Source organism: Chanos chanos, chromosome 3, assembly GCF_902362185.1.
Source record: "Chanos chanos chromosome 3, fChaCha1.1, whole genome shotgun sequence".
In the NCBI taxonomy this organism is placed as follows: domain Eukaryota; kingdom Metazoa; phylum Chordata; class Actinopteri; order Gonorynchiformes; family Chanidae; genus Chanos; species Chanos chanos.
The window spans coordinates 19500434-19514217 of NC_044497.1; the positions used below are offsets into that span (position 1 = coordinate 19500434).

Consider the following 13784-nt stretch of genomic DNA (forward strand, 5'->3'; position numbering starts at 1 on the left):
GAAGTGCTCAGCGTGTTAGTCTTCATGGTGAATGACGATGGTGAAGAGACAGCTTTATGCATAAAAAAAAAAAATAAAAGAGAGAGAGAGAGAGAGAGGGAGAGAGAGAGAGTGAGCAGGAAGGAATGGTTATTGCGCTTCAGCATGGAAAGAGTACAAAACCATACAAAAGATTGGACGACCAATACAACCAACTGCCTCATCACTGAGCGAGCAGAGATTTGTAATTTGGGATGGGCTTGGAGACAATCCTATACACAGGTCACACCGGTCTGAATGTCCAGAACTCCTGACTCCCAGTACAGACACAAAATCAGCTGCCAGGTGTGTAGTGTGATCACTGTTCCTACCCCACCTCTGTAACTAAAACTCCAGAACTTTCCATCATTCCCCAGACAGACAGGTACTCTGTGGAAGAACAAGACCATCCTTTTGTCTTATTTAAAGTTTGTGGCATACCTCATTCCCCTGACTGCTGATTTAATAAGACATTCTATTGACATTTCAAAATCCACCTGTCAGGTTATGAACAGGGAAAAAAGAACAGGGAGATGCAGCATCCAGATAGAATTGGCAGGCACACTTTCAGAGCTGTTCCACATGGAGGAATTGAAAATGAATAGGAAGTTGTGGGAAAAGGCGGAGCTACAGGCAGATTAGCTGATAACGGTAGACACGTATGTATGGTAAACAGGGACGTGGATATAGGGTGGTACAGTCATGGTGTTGACAGTGGGTGCGTGTAGGTGTGGCCTGTGTGGTTGTTTGGGGGGGAAATCTGTGACAGCTGCCAGGAGGCGATGCCTCTCTATGACCTGCCTGTCAATCAGAGCTATGGAGACAGACAGCGTGATAAGGTCACGGATGAATTGCTTTGGCATATTGGGCCTCACCGGGCCGGGCTGCTAAGAGCTCGTGTTTATTTATTTACCCCCCGTCGCTGGCCACTTCGTGTGGTGACACATCAAGCCCACAGAGCGGAAAAAAAAGAGAGAGAGAGGGGGAAATGGAGAGATGCCCAGTAACTCTTGCAATATTAACAACTGTCAAGTGATCAAAGAAGCAAACGTGTCCCTCGCTCCTGGTTTTCTCTTTCTTTGACAGTTGGGACGCGAGGCGTGAAGCAATTGCACGGGAGCGATGTGCAAGCCTGGGGAGTTTGAACTGTTTCTCACAGTTTTGCAGTTTTACAGACCACAGGTGCACTGGAGACTGAGGACTATGTCACCCATAGCTCACCACAATCCTAACAGTGTTCTTTCAGGAGCACTGGTGTGCAGGAGCACTGGCGTGCAGACTGGCAGTTGCACTGGTTGGCATGCAGGGTCACGGAGGTGCTCTCAGGATTTTAGCTGATGATCATGTTGGTCAGGCTGCTGAGACAGACATGTCCAGCCTCTGGAACAGCTCATGGTGTTTGTGACGCTTACTGGAAAACAATGGTCAGAGTCTGGGTTCAGGGTGTGAGGTAGGCAGATGGAAACGAAGGCCAGGACCTGCTGACCCAGCATGCTGAGCGAGGGCTGCTGATTAATCTGCAGACCACCAGTCTGTTTGGGGGATTAGGGCAGTCAGACCCCGCCCGTTCCAGCTGTCCAGAGCGGATGGCGGCCCGAATGGGACAAATCTGGCCAGCTACACAACAGGCTTTTGAGACCTGAGGTGGAAGAGACACTGCTGATCGATGAAAATAGAGGACGGGGCTCAGAGAGACCAGCCAGAGTGTAGGCTTTTGGGCTCTGGATGAGGCATTAAAGCATGGGGGTAGTTGGGTGGGGGCAGGTGTTTGGTATTCACATGGCAGCATTTACTATCCATAGATTAATCATTAAAGAGAAATTATGTGATCATGTGTATATTGTGGGTTACGGGGCAAAATAAAATGCTTTCGGGCCCCTCTGTTCTTACGATGATGTGACACTGTCACCTTTTACACATTAGATTTAATATTTGGGACTCTTGTCCTTTCTCTCTCCTTTTCTTTTCTTTTTTTTATTGGGAGAAGGGTACAATTAACTGCAATAGTCTGTGTGTTTTAAAGCTAAAATGTTGAGAAGCTAATATACAAAATAATTGAAAAATGACTTTATTTTGCTTCTGATAATAAAAGACAATGCACACTGGCATGAAGCTATTAAAGGATTTAATGTAGATCATGAGATACTCACTTCTCCCATTGAGATTGTGGGTGTCCATGAAGGAGATGGCCTCGTCACAGTTAGTGCCTTGTTCAGTGTAACTCTTGTCCATGGAGTTCACCATCACCGTCATCTCCTGCCTCGTACTGTTCAAAGTCTCCTTACGCTTTTTGGCCAGTTTCCTTTTTTGTCCAATCAAAACAAGAGAAAGCAATCAGTGTATTTTAATAATATTGTTGTGTTTAAAATCAGTTTTACCCAAAGTAATCATGAGGAACATAACAAATCTATGGGATGTTGTGAACCTGCAAATGTAGTTTTTTAAAACTTGTGTCTATACTAATCGTTCATTCTTGCTAGAGGGCCAAAGTTCATTTGGTCTCTTGTCACCTTATGTTCAGTCATACTGAATGCTATGAGGTAAAATGATTGTGTTCAGTCATCCTGAACACTGTATGGTAGAATGAGGGAGATTTCTGGAGACAAGGATGGTCTTAAACACCTGCATGCTGGCTGCTACGCTCTCCGCTAATGTGCCCCCCTGAGACATCTTGTCACAATGAAGGGGAACAGACTCTACTCTTTGCAGTGAGGGGGAATATGCTGATGAAGAACAAAAGAAAAGAAAAGGAAAAAAATCCCTAGGAAGAGCATTTTGCCCATGGCAACGCTGCACATTTGGCAGAAACCTAAGTTTCCTTGGGTATACAGCAGCACAAATCGCTAGCTCCTGTCCCTTGTCTCCTCTCCTGGAATGGTAATTAGAGGAGTCAAAAAGGCCAGATCTGGTGTCTTTAATGATGGTGACATGTAGTCACAGGAGGTTGATGCAATGGGTGTTTTCATCTCCTGTAACACTGCAATGGTATGGTCTCAAGGATGCAGTTCAATACTTTCTTCAAATTCACAGTAATCAAACCAGATAGTACTGAGAGTTTCAACAAAAGTACCACTGGTCAAACAACTGCCAGGCTTTTTGATGTTGGTAGTAAAAACGGTATCATTAGTCATAAAAAGCCATAAAAACCAAAGAACAATCCTGTTAAAAAAGGTCTGCTGCATTGGCCTGTTAGCCTGCTGGCAGTAAACAGCAAGGGTAATGTTCAGTAAACAAGTTGGATTGGTAGCTTGCCATTTAGATTGCCAGGGTGATTGAATATGCCAGCCATTTACAAATGTTTGGAACAGCTGCATTGTCAAGTCGGCTATGCAGGACTTTCAAACAAGACACATTGGCACAAGACTTTCTACACTGCAGAAACCCAGTCTAATTCATTCCACTCCGCCAACTGTCCACCAAGGCATCTTGCCTCCTTAATAACCGTATGGTTTCATAGTCCAACACGCTCACCCTGAGCAACATACCCATCTGCAAATGGAGACGGCAAATGGGATTAGCAAGTGGGTCCATACCCCAAATCCCCTGTAGAGAGTCCATGTCCTCTTAGCGCTTTCAATTCCAGTTACCAGTGGCCATTTTGATGCAAATGGTGACGAGTCATTCGATGGCTTTACTTGTCCTCCCCCAGGGTCCTCAAGGCCAGGCTAGAGCACATGGCCGTATCTCTAATGGAGCCCCCCCCCTCCACAAACCGCCCTCCACACTGTCTCTGATGGACCCCTCCCCTCTCGAGCATTAAGTGGTCTAAAACAGCAAAGCGGTACCCAGCCAAACCCAGCCTCTTGCAAGCCTGCACATTAAACATAAATAAATGAAAGAAAAGTCATCTCTCGCTCTCTCCCTCTCTCTCTCTTTCCTCCCTCATCCGGTGAGCTGGTGAAGGTCAGAGCAATCGGGGCTTTTTACAAATGGAAAAAAGAGAAAAGCTCTGGATTCGCCCGGGGGGCTTTGAAGGAAAGCACACAGTAAAGAATCTCTCCCTGCTGTCTCCCCTCTTGGGGAACATTGTCTCTCAGAAAATAAACTTATTTGTTATTGAGTGTGCTATTAAAGTACACTTTACTTTATGAAACCATGATTGGTTCCACTGACAGAAACTTTTCTTAAAGGTACATAGAGTAACCTTAGTCACAAGTTAGGCCTGGTTCTATTTCTCTGACTTTGCTATACGGTCAAACACCATAAGCATCAGAACTGTATGTGTAGTGACAGTCTGTTAATAGGTATATTAACAGATTTGGTATATTTACATAAGTAATTAAAGAGGTATATCGTCACTCATAAAAGCCCTAACCATAAACATTAAAGAATCAATAGCTCTTTTGGACACTTCAGATAACATCAATAATTTCCCTGGAAATTAGTTACTTTAAAAAGCACCCCACAGTGTCACCACAGGTAATATGAAGGAACTGTTTTCCTAAATCACTCTGATGGCCAGGCCATCGGCATAGTTTGGCTTGAGTTCTGATATAGGAGTGTTTAATGCTGATGCTGTTGAAACCCAGCTCGCTAAGTTCCTGGCCTAGGTGTGTGTGTGTGTGTGTGTGTGTGCTTTTCCCTGTCTGTGTGGAGAGTAGCTGACCAGTTCACCAGATGTGTGATGTCTGAGGTTGTTTGGCTAGACAGCACTAGCATGCCCCCTGAGCTCCACTTTCTCAGGAACCGACAACGGGTATATTTATATGCATTACTACTTATTTTTGGAATATTTTTCCCGATTTTTCTCTGACCCATCTATGAGGATGACATGTATCTATTCATGATGTATGTATTTCCTGTACATAGGATCTCCTTACCGTTACAACAATGGATCAAGAAGATGGCTGAGGGTAAAACTCTATTGGTTAAGGTCAGGTTAACTGATCCAAAGATGCATGATTCTGTTTCCCATCGGTGAATCAACTTACAGTCATGCAACAGTAAATGTATTGTTCCAGTTGTGTTTGTTTTGAAACCAACCTGGCAGACTCACAGAGGCACTGTGGCTTGCCTCCGGTATGGGCAAGGAGGAATTTATTATATAAATCAAACTGTCATGCAAAAAACATCTATAATATTAAATCTGTTATTGAACAGCACAATCTCTGTGTCAGGACTGAAGCCATTGCTGGGACACTACATTAAATATGCTTACTTTAATGTCCTAGTAGCATTATTTCAAAGATATGCAAATTTGTGCTCACAATTAATCAAATCTGATACACAACGAGGAGGGATTTCCAAGGTAATAACACTTCAAAGAGGCAAGATCTCTCTTGAACCTCCGGGGTTTAAATCTCCCCGTAGCACTTTGCAAATACCGGCTTAAAATTTACAGGCCCTTGTCATCATTTAAATCGGTGTTTCCTTTCCGATGCTTGCATCTGCGGAGATTTGTCACCGAGCAGTCATTCTCCCACCGCACTTAAAAACAAATTAAAGTGTCTGCAGACAGCTTTGGAAAATTACAGTGGGCGCCGCAATCACAGAGTGACTGGCAGGATCTGTGAGCTCATTTGGAACATTCATGCAGAGGGAGCATCGCCACTGTTCAATTCCACTTAAATTTCAGCTTGAACAACACGTATGATTCAGATGACACAGGCTGGTTCAAAAGCCTCAGAGTAAACACAAAGAGCTGAGGACAATGCACACCGCACTGTGTGATTGTGTTTAAAAAGAGAGAACAATGCTAGCTTTTTTTTTTTTTTTTTTGAGTTTTTTTTTTTTTTCTTTATTGTTTTTTCTGTTTTGTTATTGTTCTGGATGATTTGTCTTTTCATCTTTCAAAGTGGAGATTTCAGCAAGCGGATGACAGCTGGAGTTTGACTTCGCCTACTCTTGAGGCTACGTGAGCCCAGGGTAAACTTGGCAGGGGATAATTGTATCCCTCACGTCTCCTTGACGATTCCGAAACGAAAATCGGCAGGTGACCACCGAAACGCGACTCAATTGCGATCTATGTTAATAGGCGGCCGCGAGCTTAATGAAGCTCTCTCACTGCCAACGTCTCCAAATCAATCTCGTTTATTCAATTTGGGTCCATATGGCGGTGAGCTCCCCGCGGCTGCGGCACATTTCCACGAGCAGAGAGACAGACAGGATGCTAATAGTCAAACCGCTGCTCCAAACGTGTTTGCTGCAAGAAAACAACATGTAGTGCAGCTCATCGTCTCCTTTGTAATCTGTAATTTAGCTTTGACAGACTGGTGAGAACGTTTTGAGTTTTGCTGTGTTTTCTCTCTAAAAACTAAAACTCGAAGAGATAAACAACAGGCGATAATGAGGGAGCGGAGTCCCGCGACTGAAGATCGTCTTTAGCAGTAAGCATTGGCCCCATTAGCATCAGACGTGACAACTGTCATGCACCAGAGGGAATATGCGTTTTAGCGCCACACAGATATATTTGAACTTAGAGGCTGCTAATTACATGACATTTGAACTTAAGATTGGATCTTAAGGCTCTGACTGAAAGGATAGGAGTGCTCTAAAATTCTCATTCAGCAGGAAGGGAGAGGGGGATTGGCCACTACCTGGTGCTGAACTCCTTTGAATACGAAGGATTTTTTTTTTTTTTACAAGGTGTTTTTTCATCCTCGAAAACTGACACATGACTGAAGGTCATGTGTACACAGAGTACTCCCACATTCACAAAACAATTCTTTAGAATGTCAGAACAGATCTTTTTTTTTTTTTTCATTTGACAAAAAAAACCCAAAAAAACGACAGACCCGCTTTGGTAAGCTAGTTGTCTGAGACTATATAATAAAAGCTTACTTTGTGCGGACAGTAAATGAAAAATCACACCTGACCTCAAAGTCTTAGAACTACCTGTGTTGTCTGTGTCTCAGTGTTCAAAGGAATGTGTCAACATCCCACATAACTGTAAGGTCACTCAACTTGACAACAGAATCAACAGTAGTGCCTTTAAGTGTTTCAGCAGTCCAAATGAACTGACTGTAGCAGTTTAAACTATTCACTTCATCATGAATGCCATTTAATTGCTGCAAACAAGCAAATGTTTAATAGGGCTTGGCCATCTATTCAAGCTCCCCTCTATTTGTTCCGTTTGCAGATTCTTCTGACAAAAAAACAATAAGGACAAAAACAACACTGCATTTTCAACTTTTTTCTTTTCTTTCCTTTCTTTGAGCTCACTCTCTCTCTCTCTGCATTTCTCCATGTCAGCATTTTACCTTGTTTATGACTGAAGTCAGGTACACAACAAATGAAATAAAGGCCCAAATCTGGGCTGCAACATACAGCAAAATAAATAAATACAAAAATAAATAAATAAATAAACAAACAACACCAAAAAAAAGACTGTATGGCTTGCATTCTGAATACTATCAACTTGAGATTCTCCTTTAAGAACAACACTAGCATCTGTAAAAAGTCTAGAGGACCCTATGAGTCAATTGCAGAAATGACAGAGCTTAGCTTAATGAGGACTACTCATTTTATTCCTAAAACACAGCTCTCTTCTTTTCATTTACATTTTATAGACAACAACTATTTGTTACAGTGACTGCCTGTGTCGCCAATTACCCAAAAGTATGTAATCCCCTTGTTCACAGAGTACAGCCACTGATAGAATATGTAATAGGATGGCTAAACCTTGTCAAACTGAGGTGCTATGGGTTGCTTTTGATATAAATGGTGGGGAATGGTATGTCATTTTCTGTCATACATCTATGAGAAAAAAAAAAATACTATTCTGCATTTCACGGTTACCTCAACCTTGTTGAAACCCCCAAAACTGGGACTTGGCAGTAAGGTAGAGCTACAGTCTCTCTCTTTTCATTTGAGAAACTGTCTCCGTTTCATCACGCCACCTGGGAGAAGGGGCGATTGAAACCCGTTCCCCAAACAACTGCAGGGGAATTTGACAAAGCGCAAGCAGCCTATTTCTTTGCAAATGTCAAGACTCAAGCCGTCTTGTGGAGGAACGGGGAGAGCAAGCAAACTGAAAAATAAGAAAAGAAATGTGCAAGTGCTCTTTGGAGCACGTCCAATCAGAGGCAGAGGGAAAAAAATGTCAAGGCAGCAGGGACAAAGCCCTGGCACCACACTGATGCATCAGTCCACCAACAGAAAGAGCGAAGGAACGAGAATGGTTAAACCAGACTTTAACCTCAACAGTGGAGCTCACAAATGGTCACTGAAGCCAGTTCTCCCCTAATTGCTTTAGAGGGAATGAGGAAATCATAGCTTTTCAGCATTACAAGCTCCGACCTTCAACCCCCCCCCCCCCCCCCCCCCCCCCCCAAAAAAAAAAAAAAAAACTAAACTGTACTTGGATGGAAATTTGACACTAAAATAAAACGACATGTTCTTCCTCTGCAAGAGGCTGCTGGAGAGGAGGATGAAAAACGGGATATCGACAGTGCTTGGTGACAGAGTTACTGTCATCAATCCTGACGCAGGAAGCAGGCTCTCACTGAGCAGCTGAGGGGTTTTAAGAGACTGACACCAGCTGAGAGAGAAACGCATCATTTCAGATGAGAGATTCTCTTTGTGGCCCCTTTTTGTCAGCAGCCCTTCTGAACTGCTGAGGTCCTGCTGGGGCCAGACGTCTAAAAAAATGTGCTGTTTCAGTCTATCCAAAGCTGGGGCCTTTCTGAAAGGCAGAAATGCTAATATTTCCACAGTAACACACAGGCATCTGGAGCTGTCATGAAATAATTTGCGTCCCTCTGTCTGGATCTCCTAAGGGCCGTCTCTGAAGTATTCTGACATCTGAAAACCAATACTCCACAAAAGTAGGTTGTTTATTTACATGATATACAAATATGGTACACAACCTTGCATGGAAATTGTAAAGTAAACAGATTCTAAACTTCTGCAGTGACTCTAACAGCTGTTAAGAAGTACAAACCACGTTTGTTTACTCAATCCCCCCCCCCCCCCCGACCTGTGTCATACAGAGACAGGAGGGACCACGTGAAGAAAAGAACTGTTCAGTCATTTCCTGCTGTGCCTCTAGCCTGATGTGTGGAAAAGTACAAGCGCTGGCCATGCATACGTAATGACAGCCAGCAAGTCACTGTCCCAACAGACTCCATCTCCAACCTTTCAGTTTCTCATCTTTGCCTCCCCCCCCCCCAAAAAAACCCAAAACAAAACAAAACACAGAAAAACATTTTCTCTATCCACTTCTCTGTTCCTTTTTCTTTTTCCTTCCTCTTTTCTTTTCCCATAAACACATGCCATTTGTAGTTTAACCCAAAACACCCTGCAGATGGAGTGGATTCAGGCTGATAGAAATGAAAAAACAAAAAAAAAACTTTTAAAGGAAGTCTCTGTTTTCTGACACACACACACACACACACACATAATAAAAAGGCAAAAGGCTGTGACTGTGTTACTGGTTACTGCTGAGACTCGGAGACGGTCAGAACTGCTGGATCCACGTGGCAGATGTACCCTAGAGCGAGGCACTCCGACCAGACTACCGCTCCACAAAACCCCATTTCACTTCATCATTTACAGACACAAATCTGGCTTTTTGACAGTAGCCCTCTGACACAAACCTCAGGGTAAGACCAAGATGGACAAAAGGCTGCACAGTGGTATCCCAACTAATATGCAGAGAAAACAACAACAACAACTAATATACACGGAGAGAGAGAAAACAGAATATTTGTGGATATTATTCCTGCAAAAGATTTTTCAGGTTTGACACATTCATCCTGAGCTGTGTATGCTGAGAGTGGAAAACAAACACGATGGACGTATTTATAAACATGTCAACATTTATTACAAATATGTTGATACACAAGCCCACGCTGACAACCACCTCTTTATAATTAAATCGTTGACATGACCTCTCTGACAGGTTATTTAAGAATATCAATATTTACCACTGTGTTTTTTGTTGTTTACAGTTTGAAGTCCAGTTTTTAACAAATTTTGTGGTGAGAAAGAGCAAAAGCAGCTTCATGTGCTGTCTTACTGTACGTTCACACTGAGAGCGGCGAGAGCGTCAAAGTGACCGGAAGTCATCCATTTTCAATGAGAGCCAGCGTCTTTAAGCGGCGAAGAGCGTCGCGGCAAAGGGCGTCGCGGCGAGGGTGGTTTGGGCGTTAAAATACAGTTGAAGTTCGGTTAACTTTATGGTAATGAGATATGACGCGATTGGGCGGCAACCAATAGAAACTTGGAAGTGCTCCGCTCTAGAGAATTGTAGAGAACACAACAGTATAAACTGTTGTTCCCACAAAACTTTTGGTCCTAAGCAAAATGGAGGAGAAACTGATTACATCGGTGGTGGGTTTCCCCATGTTGTTCTGTAATGTAGGTTATGCACAAACGTTAGTGTTAATTAAAGACCATGTATAGTGGCAAAATTTCGTTTTTGTTTTCGTTATAATCAAACCACTTCTTTCACGTGGGCACAAAAGGTAATTTCGACTCGCATCTGTATCCACTTGTAACTTTTATCATTCACCAAAGCCTTGAAGCATGCTACTCACAACCAACTTCGGGTGAATGTCAGCGTCGTTTATTTTCAGTTTCATCAATCAGAGTCGTTGTAATTTTACAAAAAGCGGTCAAAAAGCTGTTTGCCATAATGTGCGCACATGAAGAAAGCATTCACTCTGCAGCGGCATCCAAACTTTCTTACCAACCTGATCCCACACATGCGCACCAGGGGATCCACCATTAACCAATCACAATCCACAATTTAAACTAATCCCGACTCCACAATTTACACGCAGGACAAAAAGTGGCCTAATTCAAACAAAACACTATAAACAAATAACAATAACAATATATGGCTCTTACACCAAGGCTAGTAAACGTGTCCTATAAACTCCATGCTGGAATTTGACCTAGCCTATCATTAACACAAAAGACACACAACAAAAAAAAAGCTTTTAAGTAGTGTTTTTCATTAGTTTATTTTGTTACGAAATATGTAATTAGCATTGTTTATTTATTTCTGTCATCGGTCGATTTCGCACCTTCACATTTAAAATATCTCATAAGGTTAACTTATAGCCTACTGGTGGTCAGTCAGCACAGATACCGCTCGACCTGTTTGTTTGCTTTAAAAACGTTTGCATAACCAAGCTTTCCGAAGGAACTTGTACCCGCCTATTTCATCAACGGCAGAGCGTCCACAGTGTTCAGCAGCGTCGTTGGCAGGGAGGTTTGGGCGACTCTTGACGCTCTCGCCGCTCTCAGTGTGAACGTACAGTCAGTGTGAACGTACAGTTAAAGACCAAGAGTTTATTTATTTATCTATCTATCTATCTATCTATCTATCTATTTTGTCCCTCTTCTTGTGAGAATGAGAACAGTATAAACAAGATTACACATCTCACAGGAAACCATGTACTGGCAGAAAATGGGTCTTTCATTTTGTTTGTTTTCACATTTAAATCGCCGACTAAGTTCCCTATCAAGACCACTGTTAATGACACGGTATATCAGCGTGTGGTTTTGAGCGTGATTTAGGTCACTGCAGAAAACAAACGATTATAGTGGAAAATATAAAAAGCTAAATATCCAAGCTTTGGACTGAGCGCCTGTCTGAGGTATAGACCATTATTGGTGTAGAGTTATGAGTCCAAAACTCCCCCTTTGAAGCAGACCAAATGCATAGTTCAATAGCTCTTTGTGTCTTTATTGTATTATAATACGTTCTTATTATTGCACTGCCGTGTATTTAACGCTAATCTGTCGTTTAACCTCGGAAAGCAGTAGCATCGCGTCAGACTTTTAAACATGCACGTACACCTAGCGTCTTTCACCTTTGGCTGTGAAAATCTGCATTTTGCTGTGAATCCTGACTGTAATGTCGTTTAAACTCAATAGCAGCGCATTGAGAAACAAAGCGATAATAAATTATCATGAGGAGTCTATTAATATGTAAGGTTGATGATGCCGGAAGTGCATTTCAGCGCGAATCTCGTCCAACCGAGCTTCAGATGAGCTGTCAACACGGCATCAACAGCGCTTCCATCCAAGCAGAGGTCATCTCAAGACTTCCCCTGACAAACTCGCTTTTGTTTTTGACAAGTGAATTATTTCCACTATGACTGCAACGCGTCCAGACTTCAGAGCCGTACGCTTCGGCAGCCGTGAGAATAATTTGAGATGTAAGCGAATTATATTAGCATATCTGGGTGCTGAGTGACACTCATAGTATGTTCCCCGTTCAAAGTGGAAAAAAAACAACAAAGAAAGTACAGTGATGAAGGAAAAAAGGATAAATGAGGTGACCACACGAAAATTCCCGCGTGTGGATTAAACTGACATGGATGATACCTAATTCTAACAGTTCCCACACATGTACGGTGTATTAGACACACCCTCACTCCACTCAACCAAACACCTGTCTAACTCATTATGTCCAGTGCGAAACAATTTGTGTGCTCCACACCAGTGTAAAACCCTCCTCTCGTGTAGATTCACTTTAAACTAGATTCGAAAGATCCTCTTTGAATCTACAGATGTGATGGAAAAAAAAGAAAAAAGATCCTTCAGTTGCTTCATACACCCTGAGACACGAACACATCCCTGTAAAATCAGTAGTGTATCACTTAATGGATCGCAAGCATTTGAAAAACAGAACGTTTCAACCGTGACAAAGATTAAATCAAACAAGGCAATCTGCAATTTTAATTTGCCCAAGTGTTTGAACACAATCTGCATTATGATCTTAAAGTCGCAAGGTGTCATATATCTAACATACAGATGATATTAAAGACTCATAGGTAGTCATATATCTGACATACAGATGATATTAAAGACTCATAGGTAGTCATATATCTAACATACAGATGATATTAAAGACTCATAGGTAGTCATATATCTGACATACAGATGATATTAAAGACTCATAGGTAGTCATATATCTAACATACAGATGATATTAAAGACTCATAGGTAGTCATATATCTAACATAGATATGTTATTAAAGACTCATAGGTAGTCATATATCTGACATACAGATGATATTAAAGACTCATAGGGAGTCATATATCTGACATACAGATGATATTAAAGACTCACAGGGAAGAATCAAAAGCTGCATGAGGTGGAGCGAACATATGAATAGGTCAACATGTCAAAATTTTCTTCAGTAGTTAAAATCATATAAAGATGGCTAATCTTACAGATGAACACCTGTGTCTATATGATACCACTATAGAATGTCATAGTTGGCATCAAATAATGTCCACATTCCACAATTAAACAGACAGCACTTGATCGCCATCAACACCACAGCAGACAATATGATATGTCATGTATTTTTAATATGAGATGTGACATTTCAGCCACAGTATTTGTGGTGCTTGATTGTGGTCCTCTTTAAACCACATTTGGTCTGACGTTGCTTTCTCTATACATTATTTGTTTTGACATAACCAAACAAATAGTGTATATGAATGAGAGACTGGAACTAATGTTCCCCTTCCCTTGTCCGGAGAAAGTGGAAATTATTTAAAAGATGCTGCAAAAAGAGACCAGTGTGTTTTTGAGGTTTACTTTCATTCCTCACAATCTGTAGTTCATCCCACAGTCTACAGAACCTAATTTATTGATGTAAGGTTTGAAAAACACTCGGAGGAACTGACTGGGGAGCAAAAAAAAAAAAAAAGGAGAGCAGAAACTTATTTGAGGTTTGACTCCGTGGAGAGTGATAACCTCTACTTTTCCATGTCAAATATGTCAGTCAGAGCACTGTAAGAGGTCATTATGTCGAAACTGCACGATATGGTCCAGTCTCATGCATTTATGAATGTGAGCC

General features: G+C 42.0%; 1 protein-coding gene across 1 annotated transcript in view; it reads right to left on the reverse strand.

Moving 5' to 3' along the window:
• LOC115806363 (receptor-type tyrosine-protein phosphatase mu-like) overlaps nucleotides 1–13784 on the reverse strand; it is a 141980-nt gene that overhangs the window by 30590 nt on the left and 97606 nt on the right. Inside the window, exon 15 of the mRNA XM_030767037.1 lies at nucleotides 2169–2320. Within this exon, the coding sequence (XP_030622897.1) occupies nucleotides 2169–2320 (152 nt within the window). The remainder of the gene's footprint in view (nucleotides 1–2168; nucleotides 2321–13784) is intronic.